This window comes from Pezoporus flaviventris, unplaced genomic scaffold (assembly GCF_033815535.1).
Source record: "Pezoporus flaviventris isolate CSIRO_AGI_PZ_B2104156 unplaced genomic scaffold, CSIRO_AGI_Pfla_v1 ptg000097l, whole genome shotgun sequence".
NCBI classification, from domain to species: domain Eukaryota; kingdom Metazoa; phylum Chordata; class Aves; order Psittaciformes; family Psittacidae; genus Pezoporus; species Pezoporus flaviventris.
The window spans coordinates 8471420-8495847 of NW_026892645.1; the positions used below are offsets into that span (position 1 = coordinate 8471420).

General features: G+C 44.4%; 1 protein-coding gene across 2 annotated transcripts in view; it reads right to left on the reverse strand.

Moving 5' to 3' along the window:
• The window catches only part of PAPPA (pappalysin 1), a 365052-nt gene that overhangs the window by 101968 nt on the left and 238656 nt on the right, over positions 1 to 24428 (reverse strand). For both annotated transcript variants that reach the window (XM_061477061.1, XM_061477060.1), the window contains exons 4-7: positions 21066 to 21359; positions 16880 to 17072; positions 10056 to 10177; positions 4273 to 4780 (exon numbers count right to left, since the gene is read on the reverse strand). In XM_061477061.1, coding sequence (XP_061333045.1) covers positions 4273 to 4780; positions 10056 to 10177; positions 16880 to 17072; positions 21066 to 21359 — 1117 coding nt within the window. The remainder of the gene's footprint in view (positions 1 to 4272; positions 4781 to 10055; positions 10178 to 16879; positions 17073 to 21065; positions 21360 to 24428) is intronic.

The following is a 24428-nucleotide window of genomic DNA, read 5'->3' on the forward strand; positions in this document are numbered from 1 at the left end:
AGTTCCTGACAAGTCACTCATCATATGCCCTTCTGACTGGACCAGTAACAAGGGCAACAGCATCAATAAAGCAGACTTTGAAACAAACAGTTGTTTCAGATGAAGTACACGATGTGCTAAGGACCCCTGGACATGCCACCACCACTCTCCAGCTACCTGCAAACTTGATGATGGCAATCTCTCAGTAATTTTGCAATCACTCCAAGAAGCCCAAGTGTTATCTGCACTCTTGGGTACAGTTAAACCACAGTTTAACACGAATGGAACTCCTGATTCTAATAAAATACATGAAAATGTATTTAATTAAATAACAACTGGACACAGATGACAACCAGTCCCCTCCAACCATTATCAAGCAACAGAGAAGGTCCAGCCATAGAAAACAGCTTTAAAATACCCCAAAACTGAGAAGAGAACCATATTCCCTGTATGAGAAAACGAAGTTTTTCTCTCAGTCTCCCTTTTCTTTCTTTTCAAGGAGTATCTCTAGGTGCCACTTAGGTACTAGTGTAGTCAGAGTAGGAATGGCTCAGCTGAATATAGCAAAGGACAACATACTTGTGTCTCAGCGATGCTCAACTCTGCAAAACCCAAATCCATACTAGGGCTTCATGCTGGGATTCCTTTTAAGGTCACTTCAGTCCATCCCTTTGTCTTGAAAAAAGCCTACAGGTTAACACCACAAAGATGACCTGATCCATCATCGTCCACTACATTTTAAGGTTTCCTACAAAGTCTGTGGCAGAAGAGTTGGGAAAATTCCCAATTCTTAGAAACTTTTCCAGTTATTCTGACAACTTTCCAAACCCAACCTCAGTGTCTCTTGGCTTGGCCTGCCAGAGGGGAGAGCACAGATCTCACCAGCACGCCCGGCTGCTCACACCTCGCATATTTGGCTACCGACAGTGCAATGGGGAACATGGGCTGCTCCCCCGCCATGGGACTGACCTGTGACATCCTCAGCACAGCATCTCATTGTGGGCACTCACTTCCCACTGAGCTCTTTAAAAAAAATCAGTGCTTGCTACAAACGAATGCAAGAGCAGTGATTACCTTCCAACTGCAGCCCTGTGAGTGTAAAAAGCGCTACAGTAAGGGCAAAGGGAGGGCAAAGCCATTACCATGTTCACCATTGTGACTATCTTGCACATTATTTCTAGAGAACAGCCAGAGTGCAACCCTCTACGTACGAGCACAACCCACACTTGGGATTAAATTGTGAGCTGAGACTTTGAGACTTGCAGATGAGGCTCCCTCCTTATCACTCGCTGTGGTGTGAAGACTCAGCAGTTCTGTGCTGCACCTGGCCTGACCTCTTTCCCCCCCCTCCCCACTGATTTATTTAGCTTTCTGCTCTCTTCCTAGGCTCTGACTCTCATTTTGTATCACAGATACCAGCAGTTCTGGCTGATCATACTCAGTGGAATTGAGTCTACCTGGCCTGCTTTCTGTAAGGGCCAAGGATATGGTCCTGTCCCTTAACTTCAGCCAAGAGCTGTGAAGAAAATTCAGCTTGAGAACAGAAGGTCTGCCATTATTTTGTATTTCTTAATAAACAGGTTTCCACTATTATAGTTATTTACTCTCCTCTGCGGAGCGCCCAGTGCTGACTAGGCAAGGGCTAACCATTAAAGGCTGCCTCTCAGCTTAAAGAGAAGTTCCTTCTCTTTGATGGGAAGAAGGTAGGAGAAATGAATTTTTCTTTCAGCATTCCACACCTGGGGAAAGGATCTTGCTCACAGATAACAGTGCAAGCAAATATTTCCTTTGGGAGAAAAAGAGAAAGTGAAGATCAAGGTCAGAGGAGGCAGGAGTAAAGATATGTGACTGCCTTCAAAATAACCTTCCATAGAACATGTGGGGGTGTCACTTAACATGGAAAACATGAAAAAGCATAAAGGAGGGATAACAAGCTTGGGGCTTACAGAGAGATAAAGGGGCTGCAAAGTCTGGTTGCACAGATATGCTGAATTACAGCTGTACAGAATGTGACAAACAGGCAGACTGCATTATATATACATAGGAGCACAGCCCAACACCTCTGTCCCTGACTCCCCTGAAGCATCTTCCCTTCTTTCTTGCTTACAAAGTATAAGGACTATAGTTACTCTTTGCACAAGATGCTAATGAAAATTCATAGAATGGTTTGTGTTGTAAGGGACCTCAAAGCTCATCCAGTTCCAACCCCCTGCCATTGGCAGGGGCACCTTCCACTAGAGCACGTTGCTCCAAGCCCCTTCCAACCTGGTGTTGAACACTGACAGGGATGGGGCATTCTGCCTCTATCACAGAACCACAACTACACACAGAGATTCAACGAGTTTACTGAATCTCAAGGTATGGCCCAGCAGCAGCCTGGACATACATCATCAACCTATGAATCTGCATGATACCCCCAAACCCACAGGATCTGGATCCCTGTTGGCACATCTGTGTATTAGGATGCCAAAACTCAACTCCCATTTCAAACTTTCCAATGAATGCGTAAGTACTGAACCAAAAACCAGTCACAAGCGCTTAAGAATCTGCATCTCCTTACCCTGTGACTAAATCAAGATTTCACTTTCCATGTGTCTTATTGAAGCTTACGGTCAGGATTTTCCCTGTTGTCCCTGGAAAGACACAGATGAGCTGAGGCCAGCTAGACTGGAGCTACCGATCACAGGTGGAGCCCAGAAAGACTCACTTCAATGCTATGTGTGATTTTTAGCTGGCGATGTAACTAGGTGAGACACAAGACAAGTACAGTACTGTTACCCCTTGTGATTTATCCAATGAAAACTGTCATTACTCCCCGGCTACTGCTTTAACTATTAGAGCACCCTTTCACTTCAGCTACCTGTAAGTGACCCACAAAATCATAATACAAGCCCAAGAAACAGAACTCAGAGCACAGGCTATATTTTGGGCTTTTTCTTTTCTCTCACATTTTGTTATGAACTCGAAATTGGACCTGTTTCTGTGGGAACTTGTGCTAAGGTATGCAAATATTTCAACCCAAACCAGTCCCATTTTCCAAGGAGAGTGGGCCAGGTTTCAGGCAAAGATGCTTTCACAGCAAAACCATGGGAAAATTCACCATTTTCCGTGTTTCCAAAATGCCAATATTCATCTCATGTTAAGTGCCAGCAATTGTTGGAACAAGGCTACAACCCAAGAAAGCACTTCAGCACATGCTTAACTTTCAGCACATGAGTAATCTCAGTGATGTCCTGGGTTTCTGTTTTTGTATTCTCTATTGTTAGCTACCTTGCATTTTTAAATCCATAGGGGCAATTTGCATCTTCTGAGCTGTATAATTGGGCCACGAAAGGGCTGGGAGCTCATGATTACTGAATTGTTAATTACTCATTTTTATTATATTTAAATATGCTTTAGAAGACCATAATGATGTATGCTTCCTTGGTATTAGCTCTACTAATTAGATCATCTTCTCTAAATTAGAGTGCAGTTTTCTTAGCAGGTTTCCTTTTATCTGGGGTTCATTTTTCAAGAGAGTTTCATGTTGTTCCCACAGATGAGTGAATCATTTCCAGGGAATCATGCTACACAGAGGATGTTTTTTCTTGCTGCTGTAGAATGCTGATGGGTAGATCATGGATCTCCTTGAAATCAGTAAATATTTGGAAGTTGGACTTTCCTCAACAATCATGCATTCCTTGATGCATAGCTGCATCTGGGATGAAACTCCATTCCTACTGCAACAAACTAGTGTATTTGGCATGTTTACTAGGTTAGAATGACCTCACTCCAACACAATTTGTTTTAGTGACACATGAAAGCAGAAAATGAAAGTGGATTAAATACATTTATAGACTGGAACTGAAAGTGTATTTTGTTGCCCTCTTTCTTTAGCAGTGAATTGGTGCTCCAGCACTGAGAGCCATCCTCTCTCCTTCTCCATCAAAAATATTACTTTCAGAAGATTTCTACGGAAATGATTCTATGTTACTCCAGAGGTCCTCATTTAGGTTATCTTAAACATTTAACTTATCATAGCTTAGGTAGTTTGCAATATCCGTTCCAGTTAAGGAAAGCCTGAAATTTATGTCTCTGCCCAGAAATATCTCAAAAACTATCTGTGAAATCTCAGGCTTATTTCATCTGAGTATGATAATCCTGCTTCCACAGAGAAACTATGAGAACATCCTCTCTTGGTGACACTTGGTCTGTCTATCCAACCGTCAGTGCTGGACAGTAGAAGAATGAGCAGAAGAGGTTACTGTTTTTCCCTGAACAAGTCTATTCAGGTCTCTGGGAAGCAGTACTTACGTGTCAACAAATCTCCTGCTGAGGTTTGAGATGACAATTGGAGATCCAGACTGGAAAGGAGGGTCCCGAACCACTTTGTACTGGATGGGTCTGCAGTCCGCACACAGCGTGCTCTGAGGGACAGAGCTCAGCATGGCAGCATCAATTTCCAGGTGCTCATCCAGAGTGTAGATCTGGATCCCGTACACCTCCTCTCCCACTTGTCCCGCATCCAGCTTTATGGTCAATGGGATGTCACAGAAGACGTTCTGTGGCCCGAGAGAAATGTTCTTGCCACTGATGGTGAGCAACTTGATGTCGTTCACCGCCCCGCTGGAGTCCCAGTCAGGGGAAACAAATGTCACCCACACTGTGAGGGACTCTGGAGTCAGGGGATAGCGGAATTCCAACTGAAGGTAGCAGCCCTGAGGCTCGGGACAGGCCGGGGGCACCGTGTGTTGGTTGACAGCTGAGTTGGGACTCCATGTTCTGACACTGGATTTACAAGGCTGCTCAACATCAGGGTGCCCTGGAAAGAAAGAAGCAAAGGCAGGGCTTTAAGAGCTATGGGTTTACCACTGGCATCAGTCTTCAAAGACAAACGTGGCAGAAGAGCAAATCTGTCAAGGAAACTGTTTACTTGAGCAGAACAGGCATGGCTAGCATGGAGAGGAGGAATATAACTCCACTGTCTCCTGGCTGGGTGAGAGATGCAAACCCAGCTTAAGTGCCCAGCCAGACTGGACACTCCACAACACATTGTGCCAGTGCATCTGGTCCTGTATTTGCTATTTCTAGTGCTTTCTCCTGTGCCAAACAATATTTTCTGCTCCTTCTACTTGGTACTTTACCTGACAAATAGAGTCACTTTGCCTTCAGTTCACCTCGGTGCTCCTACTTATTCCCTTGCCTCTCACTCTAAAATACAACCTTGTTCTCTACAACAAAGACAAGAAAAGAGCTTTTGTTGATTCCAAGCAGCTGTTGCACCGTGCTGTTGAGGGACAACTCCTATGCCATTTACAGGCTCATCTATCTTGTTGTGTAAGACCCCTCTTTTTGGAGTGACACGGAGCACAGGACTGAGCTGTCTCTTTGCACTCGGTGCAATGAAATGAGCACTTTCTCACCATTGGCTATGTTCAACTGCATGGGAGGTATTACTAAAAACTAATGAAAGCCACAATGCTTGCTGGGTTCCCAAATACTATGGTAACATTACAATTTGGCACCGAGTCATGGACTGCAAGATCCAGAGAGGTCAGATGGGTGGAACAGTTGGTAACAGAATCCAGTGAGAGCTATGAATTCCCTCTTCCTTCCCAAATAATCACACAAAAAGGGAGCAAGCATGGGAGGGAGAAGGCAAAGTACAGAAAAGAAGAAAGGGAAAAGTAAAGATAAAGAAAGGTAATGAGAGGAGAGAAATGGAGAAGGCAGAGGGGAAAAAAGAGAGCACAGCTGTTTGCAACTGAGGAAGAAAGCAAGATAAAGCACTGGGCAAACATGAACAAACAGGACATCACTACTAATTTGAAGAGGAAAGGGCAATGTGGGAAGGTTATTCTTAATTGTCTGTGATCCAGTGAAGTGTTAGAAATGTGCCTTTTTTGTCAAGGATAAACGGCGCAGGGAATTCTCCACTTCAGACCAAATGAACCCAGATGCAGAATAGATTTCCTGGTGTCTCAGGCAGTCACCCCAGTGATCCAACCAGTTGTCCTGCAGATGCACAGCTTTTAATGCTTCTCCCTCACCCTCACATCCCATCACCCTCCTCTCCTCTGCACATGCCACAGAGCAGTGGGAATGCCACTAACCTCAGGATCTGGAGAGACCTCAGCAGCGATACGTTGTGAAGAAAGCCAGAGGTCCATTTCAATTCAGGCTTCCCCCCCTGGCACACACTGTGCATGATCAGAAGGTGTTTTTTATCCCTGCTATCTCAGAGGGCTTTGGAAAGATCCATGAATCTCATCACTGCCATCTTGCATCAGTGGCTCACAGCCCAGTATGGTTCTGAACCACCAGGGTTCCTGCTGTTTCACCTCTACCACTTCAATGCTTCTGTAAGACTTAAATAGTGAATGAACCTACATGTTCTGATAGATCAGGATGTGATCACTGGAGTTACATGAACTGGACTCAGCCTCCAGGGCGTTGAACAACCCAAAATGGGAGCTTGATTGTAGCCATCCATAGATGAAAAACCTCAATGAAGTTGAGATAGAAACCTTTTCTAAACTATCATCAAACACTTAGACCTGGGTAAGAAACATCCATTTAATTGTGGAAGAGGATGGAAACCCATTCCGTGAAATCCCAGATTCCTAGAGATTGATAAATACTATGAATATTACAAAAAATTTTGTTTGCAAAAAAAATAGGTTCTGAAAACCCTTTGGCTTATGAGGTCGCCAGTAAGATCGGTCCTAGAAGAGCATCTCATGCAACATCATGCCTTGCCTAACACAACATGTGAACTTGAGGTTTGTGAGGAGAAGCCAAACCCATCTCCTGGTTAGAGAGCTGGACTCTAATGTCCAACTGAGACAATTCCACTTGCAAATACAGAATGAATCACTCTCAAGTGAAACACTGGCTACTGGGAAAGGCAGGGCGCTAGAGCAGCCAAAGGGAGCAACATTTTGCATTACATTATCACACTTCTCTTAGTCAATAGTGAGCCAGGCAGTGGGAATTGACTGATATATGCATATATTGCACAGAAAGCAAAGGCACTTTGGGTTGGAGCCAGAACCACCTTTCTTATATAAAAATCCCCTTTGACTGCATTGTGGCAGGGTTGTAATGTTTGTTTGCCTAGATGGTGCTGCTGGTGAGAATCCAGGTAAGTCAGAGCTTTCCTGATCCATGTGAAGGTAAAGAGTAACCAGAGCTGCCTCATCTCCAGTGCCTTCCCACAGCCACTGCCAAGGAGCAAACAGCCCCTACATGAGGGGCATGACTAGCTGAGAAAGAGACATAAAACATCTCATCCCAGAGGGTTGGACACCACCACGCTCAGGCAGAAGCTGGACATTAGGAAGGGTGCATTCTGCAATGGGCATGGCTCACACGTAGGCCAGACCACAGCTGGTGTCAGCTACCTGGAGTAACTGAGCAGCACCACCACTATGAGGCCTCAGGAAAATGAAATCAAACCAACCAGGTTGAGAGCTGCTCCGGAGACATGTGAGAAGTGTGGATTTCTGGTAAGAAGTTGGAGTACTACGAAACATTTTCCATGAGTGTCGTCTCAAATTGTAAAATGAGTTCATTTTGGCCATGCTCATGCCTCTTTTGTATTCACTTTCCATGAACACTCAAGCAGCGGAGATTTACACACATGAACGCTTGCAGAAAGTGGATTTAAAGCTTGCGTGCTTGAGTACTCGCAGATAGACAATTAAAGAAGCCAGACAATGATCTAACTGTGCTATTTGTAACTCAGACCAAGTGCGAATAGGCAAAGATCCTGAACGTCAGGGAGTGTGCTAGTGATGACAGAAAATTAGAGAGCACCAAATACCATACACTTGGTACTTTTTCTACCCTGAAGTGGAGACAACTATTAACGTAGTAAGGGGATAGGGTTACCAAATTTTCTTTCCAGAGCAATGGCACCACGACAATTGTAGGCGACAGATAAGGATCAGGCTGCACCTTTCAGAATTAAGAACATGCAGGCACACACTGTAAGAAGAGGAAATTAAATGCAAAATGCAGCTGAGTAATAAATCTTTGAGCAGCTCAGTTTCTCTAGGAATGATGCTGCTGGCAAGACGTGTGCGATGTGGAAGGTTTCAAATCAGAGCTCATCGGAGAGATTTTGACAGAACTGCATATCTCAATGGAATATGAAGTGCTCTCAAAAGCAAAACACACTGACAAATTTGGGTTATCTGGCCAAAATTTTATTTTGAGAAAACAGGAAGAAAGTTCTAACAATATTGGAATATTGTGTTTTGACATTTTGGGAAGAAATTGTTTCACTTTTGCCCTTTGAAACACTTTTCAGTTGGATATTAAAAGTTGCTTTTGCCCTAGATTATATACTAAAAAGGGATATTTTAAAATGTCATAATTTAACCAAAGTTCCTGAAAGAGGAATGTTATGAGCTAAACAAAACATTTTGGCCAGCCTCAAACACTTTTTGTTTTTAATTTTCCTTCATGAAGACTTTCAAAAGTTTCAGGTTTTGTTCCAAACGAAACCAGGTTTCAAAGTCTTATAATACTTGGCTAAGTGGAAATTCCACCTTCCACCCTGCACTACTACTGTGAGTGATCCAAATTTAGCTAATCCTGTTTACTTCTTAATCCAGTCACACTTGTAGCCACAGCACTGCTTCCTAGGATGGAGCTCTTGAACGATATCCACCCAAGGGGCAGGTGTGCTCTGTGCCATACCTGGTACCCCTGCCCCTCAGGTGTCATAGACTCATAGAACAGTTTGCATTGGAAGTGACTTTAAAGCTCCTCCAGCTCCAACCCCTGCCACGGGCAGGGACACCTTCCACTAGAGCAGCTTGCTCCAAGCCCCTGTGTCCAACCTGGCCTTGAACACTGCCAGGGATGGGGCAGCCACAGCTTCTCTGGGCACCCTGTGCCAGCGCCTCAGCACCCTCACAGGGAAGAGCTTCTGCCTTATATCCTATCTAAATCTACATTCATTCAGTTTACAGCCATTCCCCCTTGTCCTGTCCCGACATGCCCTTGTTAAAAGTCCCTTTTCAAACGCTGGAGTGAACTGAAACCTCTGTTGGGTTCCCACCCTTGGAGATGGGTGCACAAGGAAGAGGGCGCTTGCCCACACATCTTATCCCATCAGGTGGCAGGGATGCAGCTTGCTGCACATGCTGTCCTTAGGACCCTTAGGGATGGCTCTTGAGTGCCATCACTACATATATCACCATATTAGCCTTCAAATAATTGTCCTTATAGAATAACTCCCAACTACTCCAGCTGCAGAACAGAAAAGCCCTTAATGTAAGGAGGTTTTTATATAATGAGTTTTCAAAATCCAGGGATTGGCCTTTGAGCTCAGTGAGCCCACCTGTGTGTTTACAGCGAAGTGTGCTGCTCCCAACGGAATAGCTTGTGATGGACAGACTGAAATAACACTATGTTCTTTTCAAACCATAATCTGTGATTACTGAGCTCTACCTGGTATTGAGTATGCTCAACCGCATCCACCTGCTTACGTAATGCAAGAAGACTGCATGATGGACATCTAATGGCATTGTACAACCAGCCCTACAGACCATTCTCCCTGCACCACATTAAGAATGACTTGCAAAACACCCTGACCTAGACAGGGCTTGATACAGTCCCCTGTGTTGATGCTGTAGAGTACTTGCCCAAAGGGCAAGCTCCATTCAGCCTGTCTGCTGGTGCAGCCGCTGCTATTGAACGCAAATGAAAGCAGCAGAAATCAGACCCAGTGCAATGCATTTCTTGCAATTCTTCACTTTTGGAGTTGGAGTAGGAGTAAGCGGCTCCCCTGAGGGATTCAGCTGGCAGCTGTGAATGGTCAGCACCTCTTGGCACTGTGCTGCTTTATGAAATTCAGGTTCAGCTCCCAGAATTCATTTAATTCATGGGCAGGGGCAGGACATGGGAGCCAAAACACAGGTATTTCAGCCAGCAGCATTACCTCAGGGCACAGCGCAGTCATCTGTCCTCTGGTTCTGCATAAACTGTCACTCTCTCACGGATTTCCCCACTATCTTTGGGGGTCTCCTTTCATTCTGTCTCATCTTCTCCTCCACCACGTCTTTATCCCACGCCCTGTGACTCACCTTCTGCTTCCCGAGGGCTCCAGTGTCCCGAGGGATCGCAGGGCATCGGAGAGGAGGCGCTGAAGGCGTACTGCACCAGGACTCTTCCTTCCGCACACAGATCACATGCTGATCCCACTTCTCTAGGAGGCCAGGAAAACAGGAAAACACACCAACTTAGTAACAGCTGAATGAGCTGCTTATTCATCTCTATTAAAAGCAATAAAACTTAGAATTCAGTTCCACTTAACCCTCTTTTCTCAAGGCACTGACAAGAGTGTTTTCTGACACTGACCTTCTGTAGGTTTGGGCTAACAGCCTGTGTAGATGGCATCTGTGAGCCCTCCAATCCAACACAAAACAACAGCAACCTGTGAAAACATGCTCAGCTAGATTTCTTTTTTCTCCCCTGCACTACAACTGGATCAAACCGTGACAAAAGAAAATACATATTGCTTAGTGGTTAGAGCAGGGAAACTGGCCTCAGGAGATTTCAGATCTATTTCTGCTCCTGCCATGGATTTATTGCCGGAACTTGTAGCATCTTCAGGTTTGTATCTTCCCTGTGAGGGTGCTGAGGCGCTGGCACAGGGTGCCCAGAGAAGCTGTGGCTGCCCCATCCCTGGCAGTGTTCAAGGCCAGGTTGGACACAGGGGCTTGGAGCAAGCTGCTCTAGTGGAGGTGCCCCTGCCTGTAGCAGGGGTTGGAACTGGGTGAGCTTTAAGGTCCCTTCCAACCCAAACCAGTCTGGGATTCTGTGACTGTGAAGGCCGTGGGCTTACTGGTGATGAGAGGAGAGAGCAAAGTCCCAGGCTCTGAGAACACCAGGTAGAATTGCTTTGTGAAGCACAGCTATGTATGCAAGGACCTGCTTTTGGAGGTGCATCACAGCCCAGATCATTGCAAGCCTGGAAAAGGGGTGGGTTATGAACATGCAGAAAAGAACATGTCCTTAATCCTGGCAGCTTTGGCACCACTGCATGGATCCTTCTGAACTGGAACATCTTGCGGCTCCACACCATCCGATGGCATGACATGGCATTGAGAAAGGTACTTCACTGCCCAACACCAGCATTACTTCACCTACACAATACATCTAATACCAGCTACTGTCAATCAAGTACTATCAGCAGAAGCGGTTGAACAGGAAAGCCCGGTTAAACACTGAATCACAAATATTTTCATTAATGCATTCCCAAGATCAGGGTTTAAGCTGATGTAGACTGGAGTAACTCCAATATCTTCCATAACATTAAGCTGATTTCTATCAGCTGAGGATGCATCTCACACAGCTCAGCCCTACATTCCTCAGGGTCACAACATGTGGAACTGTGTACAACCTAGAAACTGTGGTTATTCATCCCAGTAAGTTGCTCGTGATTCAGAATTCATTGTTCTGATTTAAGGCAACTGCCCACTCAAAATGAAAGGAATTAATAATGTTAATAGTTAGATGCACCTAGGAAAGGCCTGAAGTTTTAGGCAAACACCGTGTGTAACACCCAGTGCACTCTTTAAGCTACCCAGGTAAGTATGGACTGAGTCAATTATTATAATTAGCATCAATTATTATAATCAGCTCCACGAATGTTACCCGTCCCCCATCGCGCGGGTTATTTCAGCACTGCTCTGCGAAGGGCACTGTGTTCCTAAGGCAGAAGCTATTTTGGATCCTCAGTGAGGACACCGGGACTGTAAATTTACTCTCACAGCCCTCCCAGACTGTTGGTGGTAGGGATGACACACGCTCAGCTGCTCCTCAGCTTAGCATCTCCTGTTTGTTGGCAGGGATCTATTTGAAAGTCAACTTTCTGTTGGCTTAATTAGGTGGAAGCAGGGATTGTCAGCGGGGGGTCTGGGAATGACATCGCTGGTAAAACTCGTATCCATTTCAACATGGCCCAGAGCCACCCCTACGAAGGGACCATGGATGATTGAACTCGTAGACGGTACAGAAAGGGATGCACCTGCTGAAAACATCTGAAGAGTGAAATGTGGCAATGGGGTGGAATACAGAAGAGGGAGGCAGAGCTGCCCTCCTCTTCCTTGCATGATCTGTAACACTGGTAAAGAATAAATTTGGGCACGTTGTGAATAACTTCCCTGTCTCACTTCACCCACCTGCACTATTGGTATGACACTGCCTCTCTACTTCATTTCTCAGCTACCTATTTAACAGCGGTTGAAAGGTCTAACTCAGCTTGCCTAAATGTTACATATAAATATGCGTATAAAAATCAAGAATCCAGAATAAAAGGTACAGGGAAATCAAAATGTACAATTCTTACGGTGCAGTTGCTTTTCAGATACATCCACCAACAGTCAGGATAGAAGTCCCTGCAATAATAATCTTCCAGTTCCGTACTCCTGCATTAGCACTTGGGCCTGGATGAGGACAGGGCTTTGAAAGCCAAGTTTCCACAATTAGGACTGCTTTTTACTCAAATTAGCAGCTATACAATTTCATCACAGGCTGCCATGGTGGAAAAAACTGTAGGCTTATGGACAAACATTTCCTTTTACCAGCAAGGACTTGGAGGTAAGAAGAATCACAAGGAGCATCATGTGGGAAAGGCTATGAGCAAACTTTCTCTTTTTACTTTTCCAATCTGGGAGCCAAACGCAACCCTGATGTAACTCCACTGGCTGAAAGGAGTTACACAGGGGATGACTCTTGGGTTAAAGCTTTTGGTCTTGAGACTTTTGCACACAAATCCTACAAAGAGCCATGAATGTCAAAACTAATTATGGAATCACATTTACAGGCTTGTGAAAATCTAAGCCAGATCCTTACACCTTATGCAGCCCCTGACATCAAGACAAAATGAGCGTGAATTGGTTCAAAACACTATTAATTAGGAACGATAGCATATCTGACACCTTAGACACCGATGCACATGACTCCCCGAAGTGCAGGGTAATGGAAAATCTAGACTTTTCTGTTTTCTAATAAGCCAAGTACTGGGGAAATTCCAGCTTACAAAGTTCAGAGCGCAGGAGGAATTCATTCCTCCAGCATGATATTCCAGGGAAGTGGATTCCAAATCTAAAGCTTACTACTGAAAACCAGACAATTCTCTGCAGGGCCAGCACCGTTCAACGCGCAACTCAAACCCAGCTAAAATCTGTCATTCCTTTCAAGGAAAAGTGTCTGTTTTCAGATCAAATTGTACCTGCTTGCTTGAAATTCAGAATTGGTGCTCTGCCCTCCTGTAAGGCACTGAAACTTTCCAGCAAGGTTTAAACAAGTGAATATCAAGCCCAGCCATCTAGATCTGGGACGCCATACTGACCAAAATATTTGCTTGCTAAGAACAAGATAGCATCAGATTCATGGAAATTAATGCAGTCACCTCAATGAAAACTTGGAAGAGCAGATGCATTCAAAGTTTTCTGTCCAAGCAGAATTTGCTGCTGAGCCCTATTACAATAACTGTTTACATCCTGCCTATGCATATCAAACAGGAGGCACATGAATGGATGCTTAGCGACAGCAGATGAACGCATCTAATAGATGCAGCCAGGAAATGAAGAGAGTTTTCTTCTTCTCACTTGTTTTCACTTGTTTTGTTGGCTCTATTATTATTTGATTATCACACATTATTGTATGTGCATGCAAGGGTTTTCATGGAGGAGGATGGAGAATGGTAAGTATTCCAATCCTCTGTGTAGTAGCTACAAGAGGAAATGCTGGTTCTTGATATGTCTGAGTATTAGAGATGTTTAGAAGACCAACCAGTTGCTGCAGTTCAGGGTCAAACACATGTTGGCAAATTTATGTGCAGGTAAATGACTCTCTAGTGTAATATAGAAGCCCTCAACTGAACACACTAAACAGGTAAGGAGAGGCTGTCAGGGAGAAGAATCTACTGTGCACAACTCCTAGGGCTACTCTTGCCAAGGTGTGGGGATAGCTAACCCCCAAACTGACATGAACTAAGAGTTAGTATTGCTCTCTGTCCCCAGATCCACATAATTAATCATATAATTCCTAGAACTGAGGTCCCTAAGAGAAATAACACTACGTAATACTGTGGCACCAGTGACAAAGCTGCATCTAAACAGAGAAGCAGCACATGGTTTTTACTTCCATGCTTCATCTCCATTGAACTGCAGACCTGTCAGGACCTCAGCCATGGTTACAGCCAGCCCAGCACTACATTTTTAAACACAAGGCTGAATTTTCCCTTCCTGACTTTCATTAAGCAGAGGTCACTGCCTATGCACAGCTCTAGAGAATAAAAGGGACATAAAAGGAACTTGAGTTACTCTGAGTGCGCCTACAGTAGCATGGTAATTTGGATCAGGAGCAAGCTTTTGAAGTGAAACTCTTCATCTTCCCCACTTAGAGCACTCGGAGCAGTCCTGGAGCATGGAAGCTGGACCCAGTTTTGCCTGAAACCAGAGCTGAGACGCGCTCCAGGACCACACTTGATGTGCTCCAGGACCACACCTGGTGTGCTCCAACTGTTGATGCCATGGGCCAGGCTAGATCTAGGCTAAAACCATCCCCCAGAACCCCAACAGTGTTGACGTCACGTCTTCATTAACAACTGCTTTGCACTACTTATATTGGGCCACAATACTTGCTAATGTAGCCAGAGCCATTCAGCCTTTTAAGGCCCTTTTACACTGTCAAAACAGCATGGAAAGGGCCTCTGTGCATTAGAAACCAGGCCCAAGGCACTCAGCAGTTGAGTATCAGTCTTCTGTTTTTTACATGAATAGTCCCATTGAAGTGAATGAGTTTATTCATTCAAGTGAGGCAAGTAAAATTTGGGCCATGGTGTGCACTTTGTGTAAAAATATCTGCAAAGATTTACAGTATTCCCACACACAGATAAGATTATACTTGGCCAATTTTACCTCCTACTTGTCTTGCACAGTGACCCAATTCTACAAACTGATAGAGGCACGTATCTCTAACTGAGCAGTGCTGGACACGGTGGGACTGGAAGTACAGCACATGAGCTCTTCTGTATTAGCCACTATAATACTAACATCGTCCTTGTTTTGCTTAATATAACAGAAACTTGGATGTGTTTTAGACAGAATCGTTTATATATTTTGGTGACATTTTTAAATGGTCACAGCATTTCCATATCTGTTAGCACTGGAAATCTCAGTGTAACAAGAACTGGACTCAAAGTATTTGAGGCTGTCTCTTTAAATCTGTTCAGTAATACTGAGCACACAGATTTGAAAACCCAAAGGACCTTTTTTTCTCTCGAAAATCACTATTTATTTAACATATGATAACTCTGTTATGAAATTTTAGATTTTGCAGGCTATCCACTGGATGTTATTTAAGAAGCAACTAACTAGGGGTTATTAAGAACATATTGATTGAGTTATAAGAAATATGTAATAAAGACATATTCGGTTACATAACAATTAACTCTGCATCAATGTGTCTTAAGAGGCAGATGGTATTTATTTAACACACAATAAGCATCTTCTGAAATCTAAATTAAATTGGAGAAACTTAATTTACCTAGAAATGGTTATGGGCTAAACAATTCTGAATTAATTTTCAGAGCTTCACATAAGGCCTTTTTCACACGTAGGGAATAAAGGGCTCCAGTTGCAAAACTGCAATTAAAGCAAACACTGCTCAGAGCACAAGACCTCTCTCTATCAACTCCTAATAGATTTGATTGCCTTTCCCTGTGTGAACCTGCAGTAAAGGTGGAAAACCCCATCTGAGCAGAAAAAAACAGCTATCTGCCTGCTCAGGTAAAGCATAAGCTGGCCACTGAACTGGTCACAGTGTCCTAAGCAGTGGAAGGCGTTTCATCCCTGATGGAGGCAGTGGCTTTCAAGGTGCTCCCACTGAAGGGAGCAGCAGCGCTGAGACAGCTCTTTGGGTGCTAATATGCTTGTAAATTCGGCCTCCTGTGATAGGAACTGCTACAGTGCTGAAGGACACTCAGAGTTTGCTCTCTTATAACAAAGCAAACAGCAGAGGAGGAACTCAAACAGGGCAGGTGAGTTAATGGTAACACAAGAAGGTCAGTCATTTAGGAAGTTCTTTCCTAGCATTCCCATGGCTCCTGTGGCTCATGCAAGCACTGCCTAAGAGTATTTAGATCTATCCAGTTGCTCAGGTCATCCTAGGGTAGACTTGCTCAGTGTGGTGCAGCTCTTGTCCAGAGCCCTACATTCATTTCATTCTTCATTATCGGTAGCACATAGCTGCGTGCCTATCGGACATGAACACATACACACTTACTCTGACCTACAGGCTCGACTTGGGCTGCAGGAAGATGACACTCACATGATACTCAAGGTTGCAGGTTTTTGACTGTGCCTTGCTCAATTCCCATCTCAGACCTGCAACTCAGGGAACGGGGCAGCATTTGTCCCCCTCCCCAGATGGCCACCTCCTTACCCTGTGAGACACCACTGCCTGTGAGCGAGAGCTGTCACAGGAGTAGAAACACGATTCACTTTGTCCTTGGAAAGGAAATGTGCAAGAGGAGGGGTGGGGGAGACGTGCAGGCAGAGCTGAAGCCCACAGGTATTTGTGAGCAGCAATAACAGCGGGAATCACAGGGCCTGAATCCTTGATTGAAAATTCCTCCCACAACATAAGGAGGAAGAAAAGATTTGCCCTTTACATGGCAAATCAATGGCCCTCAACCGAGTGCTACAGGCTGAGAAAGGAAGAGCAGAAAACAGATCAATAACCTCCTCGGTATGAGCCAATTTAGGATGAAGCCTTAATCCAGACTGAGCACAGCACATGATAAAGCTGCGCTCCCGGGCAGGGGTCCTGGGTTGTTTCCCTCCTTCTCCCCTTCCCATTCAATTCAGTGCAACAGTACGGAGCAGCGCGTGATCACCTTTCAAAGAAGTGGCCATCAATGGGTGGGAACCACTCCAGGGTGACAGAGGTGGAGCTCCGAGCCACAATCTGTGGGGCAATTGCAATAGGAGCTGGTTTCTTCGCAGGCTGCCAGCTCTGATAGACGAGGTCCAAGTAGCAATGCATCCTGGCCACTTGGTTGGGCGTGAAGGAGTTGGTGCAGTCATCATCTGAAATGAAAACAGAAGCCACATCACCCACAGGGGAGATAAGGGGTGAGAATTACAACCTGGTGAATTGCAGCTTCTTGCAAGGGCTGGGATGGGTTCTCCCAGCACTCAGGAGTTAATGGCCTGCGAACAAATTAGCGCAGACATCACTTGGGGAGGCAGGTGAAAGGAAACAAGAGTTAAAAAGGAAAACATAAATCAATACACGTGCCCTCCCTCAGGTCCGGGATATGTAGGAAGCACCTAGAGATCATCCCTAGATGAGACAGAGACATGGAGATGAAGAGACAGAAAAAGCCTCAGTGCAGCACCTTCTGGTCAGAACTGGGGATACCAGTGGACCTCTGGGCTTAAAAGTTTCACTTCTAAAATACCTCAGAGAGAGGATAAAAGGGTGAAGGATGGGTGATGTCAGGATAAAGCACTGACTGAGACTCATGCAAATGAGTGCAATAGACTTTAACACCTTTCTTAGATTAAAAGAACACAGAATTTTAAAATACATCACTTTAATAAAGTTCCTCATTTTTTTAATGAACAAATAAAACTGTTCCGAAAGATCAATTTTTTTAAAAATCATGATTAAAAACGTAAATTTGGAGGTAGGAAAATAACGTTACTTCTATTCAACATCTCCCCCATTACCATTATGATTCAAGCCCTTTCTGAGCTTTCCATAACCCTTTTTTTTTTTTTTTTGATATTTCCAATTTCTTTCTCAGTCAAAATGAAGAAATGATTTTGCTGGATAATTTCCCACAAATTCCCATTTCTCATTTCAACTGTTTTTCCCCAGACATGATTTGGCAACAAGAGCACATCTAGTGCCCTCTGCACACCACGCAACTTTACAACTACAATGCCCCGGAGAAGCAGCAAATTACTATTTCTCTATTGTGCAGATCACAGAAGGAATAAATAGGTTGTGCAAAGTCACCCGGAGACGCTGTGCTGAAGAACTTGATGCTTGCACTTGAACCATTTCTCTGGTTCTCTTCCCATCTGATGAAAAGCTCTTGAAAACACGGAGTGTTTCTTCCCATGTGCCTGCAGAGTTCCTAGCCCTGTGACGCTCGGTCCCAGATGGGACCTCTGCACGCTGCTGTGACACAAACAACAATGACAGTTTGGCACAGGTCAAGGAATACACTTTTCTGGGAAGATGCAGGTCACTGGAGGCTGCTCAGAGTTGTTTGCCTGAGTGTAAGTTGGCAGCTCAATATTGTAATAGCGTTACTAGATGCTCTGATTTCTTCAAGTCCGTGCCCTGTGCAACTCAAGAGGCACAAAACCCCATGAATTTGTTCTAAAGAGAAGTGTGAATTTGCTGGCTAATTTAAAACCTTGCCACATCTTCCCAGAGATGCAAGCAAAAGGAGACAGCTTCGGCTGGGATCCTGCTCAAACTACAGCCTCAGATGCAGCCCTACCACGGGAAGGACATGTCTGTTCGCATGTTCTCCTGCATCCCTCCTAATTCCACTGAGCAGTGAACCTCCTCTCATCAAACATACCCAGTAGATAGACAGCCACCACCAGCTTGAAAATATCTACAAATCCCTGTGGGTACGCAAAAGGCTGCTTTAATCTGACATCCCTGGATATCCTCAATAATTATCGATGGTCTACCCCTGAGCATGCTGTAAAAGCCATAAATATTCTTCACGGAAGCACAGAAGGAGACAAAAGCCCTTAACAGCCATCATAAAGGAACAATAAAGTATATATAGGACAAAGCAGTGAGACAATGGCATGGGAGAAAGATGACCTGCATTCCCAATCTGCTTCCCCATCAGCAAAGGCTGTGTCCTGGGGGAGGGAAGGGAGGAGAGGAGAGGGAGGAAGGTATTTCAATGAATCCCTCCATGACAAGAAGGGTTCAAGATCCTCAGATAAAGTAATAATTAGAGAAATTCAGGAGTCTTTGCTGGGATGATTGCTCCAACAGAATTCAGAGGCAGAATTCCTGCTGACTTCACGGAGGATCATCTAAAAGATTTATCTTTTTATTTGGGAACACCACGGCTATTTGGACTTGTAAAAATAATTTACAAGCCCAATTTCTTACATTCTTGATCTTCTGGACATCAAAACTTGTTATTTAGGGAAAGAAAAGTTACCCTTTAAATCAGTGCTTTGCTACACAGCTGGGGATAACTGGACAGATGCACATCAGACAAACACAATATGATCAAGCTGCATACAAGCAGCAAAACAGAAAGGCAAGGCGATGCTTAGAGCTACATGACCTCAACTAAATGTTTCAAAGGTATTTCTACAGCAATTTGATATCCTGGTATATTTTTATTCCACTGGCAACAACAGAAAACAACCCGATTCATGCATGAGCTCTAGAGATACCTATCATGTCGCTTCACTTAATTTTTCAAGACAAAAAAAAAGGCAGGTTTCTGCTCGGAACACCAGCACATATGGAGTTCCCAAGAGCAGATCCATATCTCTGTGGTCTGTCTCTGTCTCAGCTCTCGAGAGAGAATTGAGAAGGCAAGATCTCTTTGGAAGAAGAGACCTCAGGGTTTTGCAACAAGCACTCTCCACCCCTCAGCACACACCCCAGCAGATCTGGTGGATGGGGATTGTCATCTCAGGAGTTCTTTGTGCCATGTTACAGGAGGCTGCATCAAGCTCTAAGGCTCTGCCCCACAGTAAAGTGCACAGCATGCTGGGGAGCTGTCTCAGGGTGCGTATGCTTGTCCCTGAAAACACCCTCTAAACAAATAGGAAAATAAAGAGAAAACTAAGCATTGCTTTTAGCTAGGGCCACAGAGAGCATAAAAGCATTGCTGTTATAAATCATTTCAATCTGTGCCCCAGATGACATTAAACACTTCGCTTCTCTACACTTTTATTACAGAGTAAGCACTCCTATGACCTTTTGAGTGGGCAATCTGTGTTTTTGCCTAGTGTATAAAGGTGCCCTTCAGTGGCTATAAGGATATTGGTCACCTTTAAAATGCTGTCAGCTCAGTGTCACAGACCTTCAGCATGGCTTGACCCCGTGACCCAAAATAAGGGGAAATACAAGCTAAGGTATCCCTGGTTCTTTCTGGGAAATAACAGAGGATCATTCAACTCCCCTTGAACTTGCAGGGGTGCAGTAAGGCCCCCAGGCCACCCCTGTCCAACGTGAAGTATCACAGGAGCTCATGGATTCTTTGTATTACTCTCTGTTGGTAGGAGTGCCATGAACCAGCACCCCTGAAAAGCACAGCTGTGCCTATGGAAGTTATAACCTCAAAATCAGGTTTTTGCTTGAGTAGCTTATTCCTCTTGGAGGGGTGGCTCCACACAGTTGAAATGGAGCCTTTTTAGCTGCACTCCCAGCACAAACCAGCACAGCGTATTGGTGGGCTTTGACCAGAAGAGCATTCCTGACCAGGTACTATCCCAGTATATCCCACTCTAATGATGAAACTTGCATGAGCAATTCTAGCTGAACCACAGTGACTCCAAATCAAACAATAAACATGGTGTTTGAGCAGACACCTGGAGGCATGAGCAGTGTCTCATTAGATGTCTATCACAGATTTATCCTACAGCCTTGGTGGCATCAATACTCATCTGACACTCGGTATCGCCTTGGGAGAAGGTAAATCTCTGAATTTGGGGTTTCCAAAGAAGACCTCATAGATGAGGCATCCAGATCCCAGGGAAACAAGGTGTCAAATTTGCTGTAGAGCCTTTAGAAGCTGTTTTCTTAATGCTTATCTCATTTCTCCCCTCCCCAAAGCCTTCTGCCCGGGCTTCACATGAAACTGTGTAAAGTTGGGGAAAGGTGGGAAAGAAAAGAATAGGAGAACTGGAAGAGAGTCCTGAGGCCATCAAATCTGATCCTTTATCAAGCCTGCTCCTAGACCAAAGGACACAGGAGTCAGCATGGAGCCCCACATGAAAGGGACTGCAGAAATCAGAGGTAATACTTGTATTCTTTGCTCATGCCCAACCAGCAGCAAGCTGAGGAAACCCAAGTACCTGCGTAGCTCATGAAGTTACTGAAGGGAGTGTTTAGGAAGCTGTGAAAACCACACGTGTCATTGCCAGGGCCAGGATCCCCACACTGCTTGTGCTTGGGAGCGGGGTTGGTGTCACTGCAGAGGTCCCCAGTCTCAAAGGAGGGCTCTGTTTCCATGCACGGATCGCTGCAGGAGAGGATTTCTGAGATTCCCCGGAAGACGTGATAGAGCCCCAGGCTGTGCCCAATTTCATGGATCATTGTGTGTGTGTGGCCAGGGATTCCATAGAAGGAAGGATTCAGCACAATGCCACCTGTAAAGGGAAAAGAGAACAGCTTCTACATTTGCCTTATCTTACACAGAACAGCAAAGGAAGACAATCCCAAGGGCAGATCCTCTGGCAGTTCATCGGATCCTTTATAGCATGGGCTGCTTTTTGCACTGTCAGGCACATTGCCTGCTCAGAGAAACTGCACAACAAGGTTTAATCTCACCCTTAGACTGGGGCTCTAAGGAGAAAGAGCGATGGGACAAACCCAGTGTCCTAAACCAAAACCACAGTGGCAATTGGTCTTTTGACTGAATATCCTTAGTTTGGTTTGTGTTAATTTAAAGAGAAATCCTACATGCAATTGCTATGCAATTGCAAATAGTTTAATGTGCTTAAAGAGAATAATTCTGCCCAGATAAGTGTAAGCAATGTATTGATACCAACAGTCAAAGCATACCTGAAACACTCTCTGCATATTATTCCACAGGGTAAAGGTATAATAGAAGCCTATTCACTTCTGAAACACTCTAAAAACTGCAGTGAGTTGTACCAATGTTTGCAAACTAGGAGCTGGACAAAGAAAACAGCATACACCAAGGCTGGAACAGTTTTTGCAGGGTGTGCTCTAATCAGATAGACAGCTTTGAAGTAACTGTCACAAACACACTCTGCTCATACACCCAGACAAGGCTGGTTTGATCTGAACTGCACAGTCCACTAATGAATATGCATCAGTCTAATGTGTCAAAAACGATGGAATCCTGGAATGTGCTAATTCTAAAAGAACTCTGTGGTTGTTAAATGTGCGCAAAGAAAATCAAGGGTGCTTGTTTTTGTTGTATGAATTATGGGATGTGTAGATAAGCAAATGGTAAATTAGTGAGGCTCGACAGTACATTGAATTAATCATAATTATATTTTTAGCTCAGTTAGATGTACCTTCGGATTTATGACACGCTTCAGATTTTCTTTATTTAGCTTGTTGAGCTCACCTTTTCCAAGCCCTTTATTTAAAACTGTTTGTGTATACTGCCTTCCATGAGAACAGGACACTGCTCTGTAGAAGTGGGAGAATAAATCTTGGATATGGTACAGTACTAATTTAGTGACAATGAGGAGAGGAAAGGTTCTGGCAGGAGGAACTCTATCAGTGACTGCAGTGCAGGGAAGATGAGATCACCGAGTCCTGACTCTTCCTTCTCATCTGCCTGGACACTTGGTTGTAATAATCATGGAATTAGAGGAAAATAAGACTCAGAAGATCTTAATAAGTCACCTAAACTCCACTCTCAAACAACACAGGGCAAGTTAGGTCTATACCATCCCTCACAGATACTGCCCTAACATCTCTTTACAACCCCTGATGACATGACTGCCCCACCAGTCCATTTCAGCACTCAGTATCCTCGCGGCTGCAAGGATTTAACTCACATCTAATCTGAATTGATTTGTTGGCAATTTAAGTTCATGACTTCAAGTCCTGCCTCACACAGGTACAAAGAACAAAAGATTCTCCTCCCCTTTCATCAGATTTTATGAGATTGTCATCAAGCCCACTTCAGACTCTTTTCCTTCAGTCTAAATAACTAATACATTCAACCTTTCTTTAGTCCTTCCTGACTGTGGTTCTCCACTGGTTTTCCTTCCCAGTTGTCTCACATTTTCCTCCAAGTGTCCAAACACAATACACCTGAAATCTTATCAGTGCTGAGGACAGAGGCAAGACCCCTTCCGATGTCCTGCAGGGACCTATGCATAGGAACATAAGAAAGACTGTGTATGGGCATGTGTGACTACATGGACACAGTGCAAAGAAGTCATGTGGACATGTGTAAATACATATATAGTCTTTTAAAAAATGAGCTGAAAGTTTAAATACAGATTAAAAAGAGTGAACAAAATCAATCACACTGCAACAACTATGCTGCATGCAGCATCTGCACATCCCTTCCACAGCACTGAAATGCTCCTTTCGTCCATCCAAATTATATACAGCCTACCAGTACGTAACCACTTCAATCCCCCTTTATACAATCCATGCTCTGATTCCTCCAGTGCTTGGTCTCTACCCAGATATTTCAACCCAGAGAGTGTATTTTGTGAGGGTCTCTTTCCCAATGATAATTCCAGAGTTTGTTTTCCAATAGCAGGAGTATTGGTGGAATTCCTCAGCAGGATGTGCCTCTGAAAGCACAGGCTGGGTAAATGGTTCTGGCTCTGGACAGCCCCGAGGCAGCTGGAGACAGAGATTTGCTTTTTGCCTTTGTTGGAAAGTTACATTTTTCACAGCTGTCAAGAATCTAAATCAAGTGCAGTTTTACAGAAAAGATAAACTCCCTCACCCAGCCAATCTCTATCCCAGCCTTTAGATCTGCACCACAGGACATATTTCATATTTTTTTATTAAGGACATATTGGATTTATAGAAGAGAGTAAAAAAAGATTCAAGCTGAATTCTTACAGAGCAAGCACAGGTCTGGGAGGGCCATTTGGACAGGAAATTATGACCATTATTTATTTATTCTACTTTTTCCCCACTTCAAATCAACTTTAAACTGTTGGTTAATGTCTTTTTCTCCCATGAAATCTTGTCTTGGTCAATGGATTCTGGCAACACACTCTAGGAGCTGAGTTGAAACTGTTTTGCTGAGGCATGATGGTGACAATTAGCTTAATGAAGTGACAGAAGAACTCACCAGGGCTTTGGGCAGGCCCCAGCCCTCTTGCAGAAGGCTCTTCTTGGCGCTCTGGAGCTCTCTCCTTGTTCTCTTCTCCCTCCCATGGCAACACCAAGGGAAGCTGTGAAACTACTCATTATGGCAGGATCAGCTACGCTGCAGCCTTAGCTCACTCCAGCAGTGGCATTAGGGCTAATGTTTCCCACCAGCAAACCCATCCTTGTTGCACAATCAGAAGCAAACAGTTACTAGTGCAGGAGAAGGGAGTTGTGGTACTACAAAGTGATAGAAATCACATCAGTGTGGGTTCCAGCTGAGGCTGGGGTTAATATCTATCTCTGGTTTTGCCAGATGTTGCTGTGGGGGATGCTCACTGGCAGGCATTTATTCACAGCATCTTCTATTCTTGGTGCTCCAAGCAGCAGCCCATGGA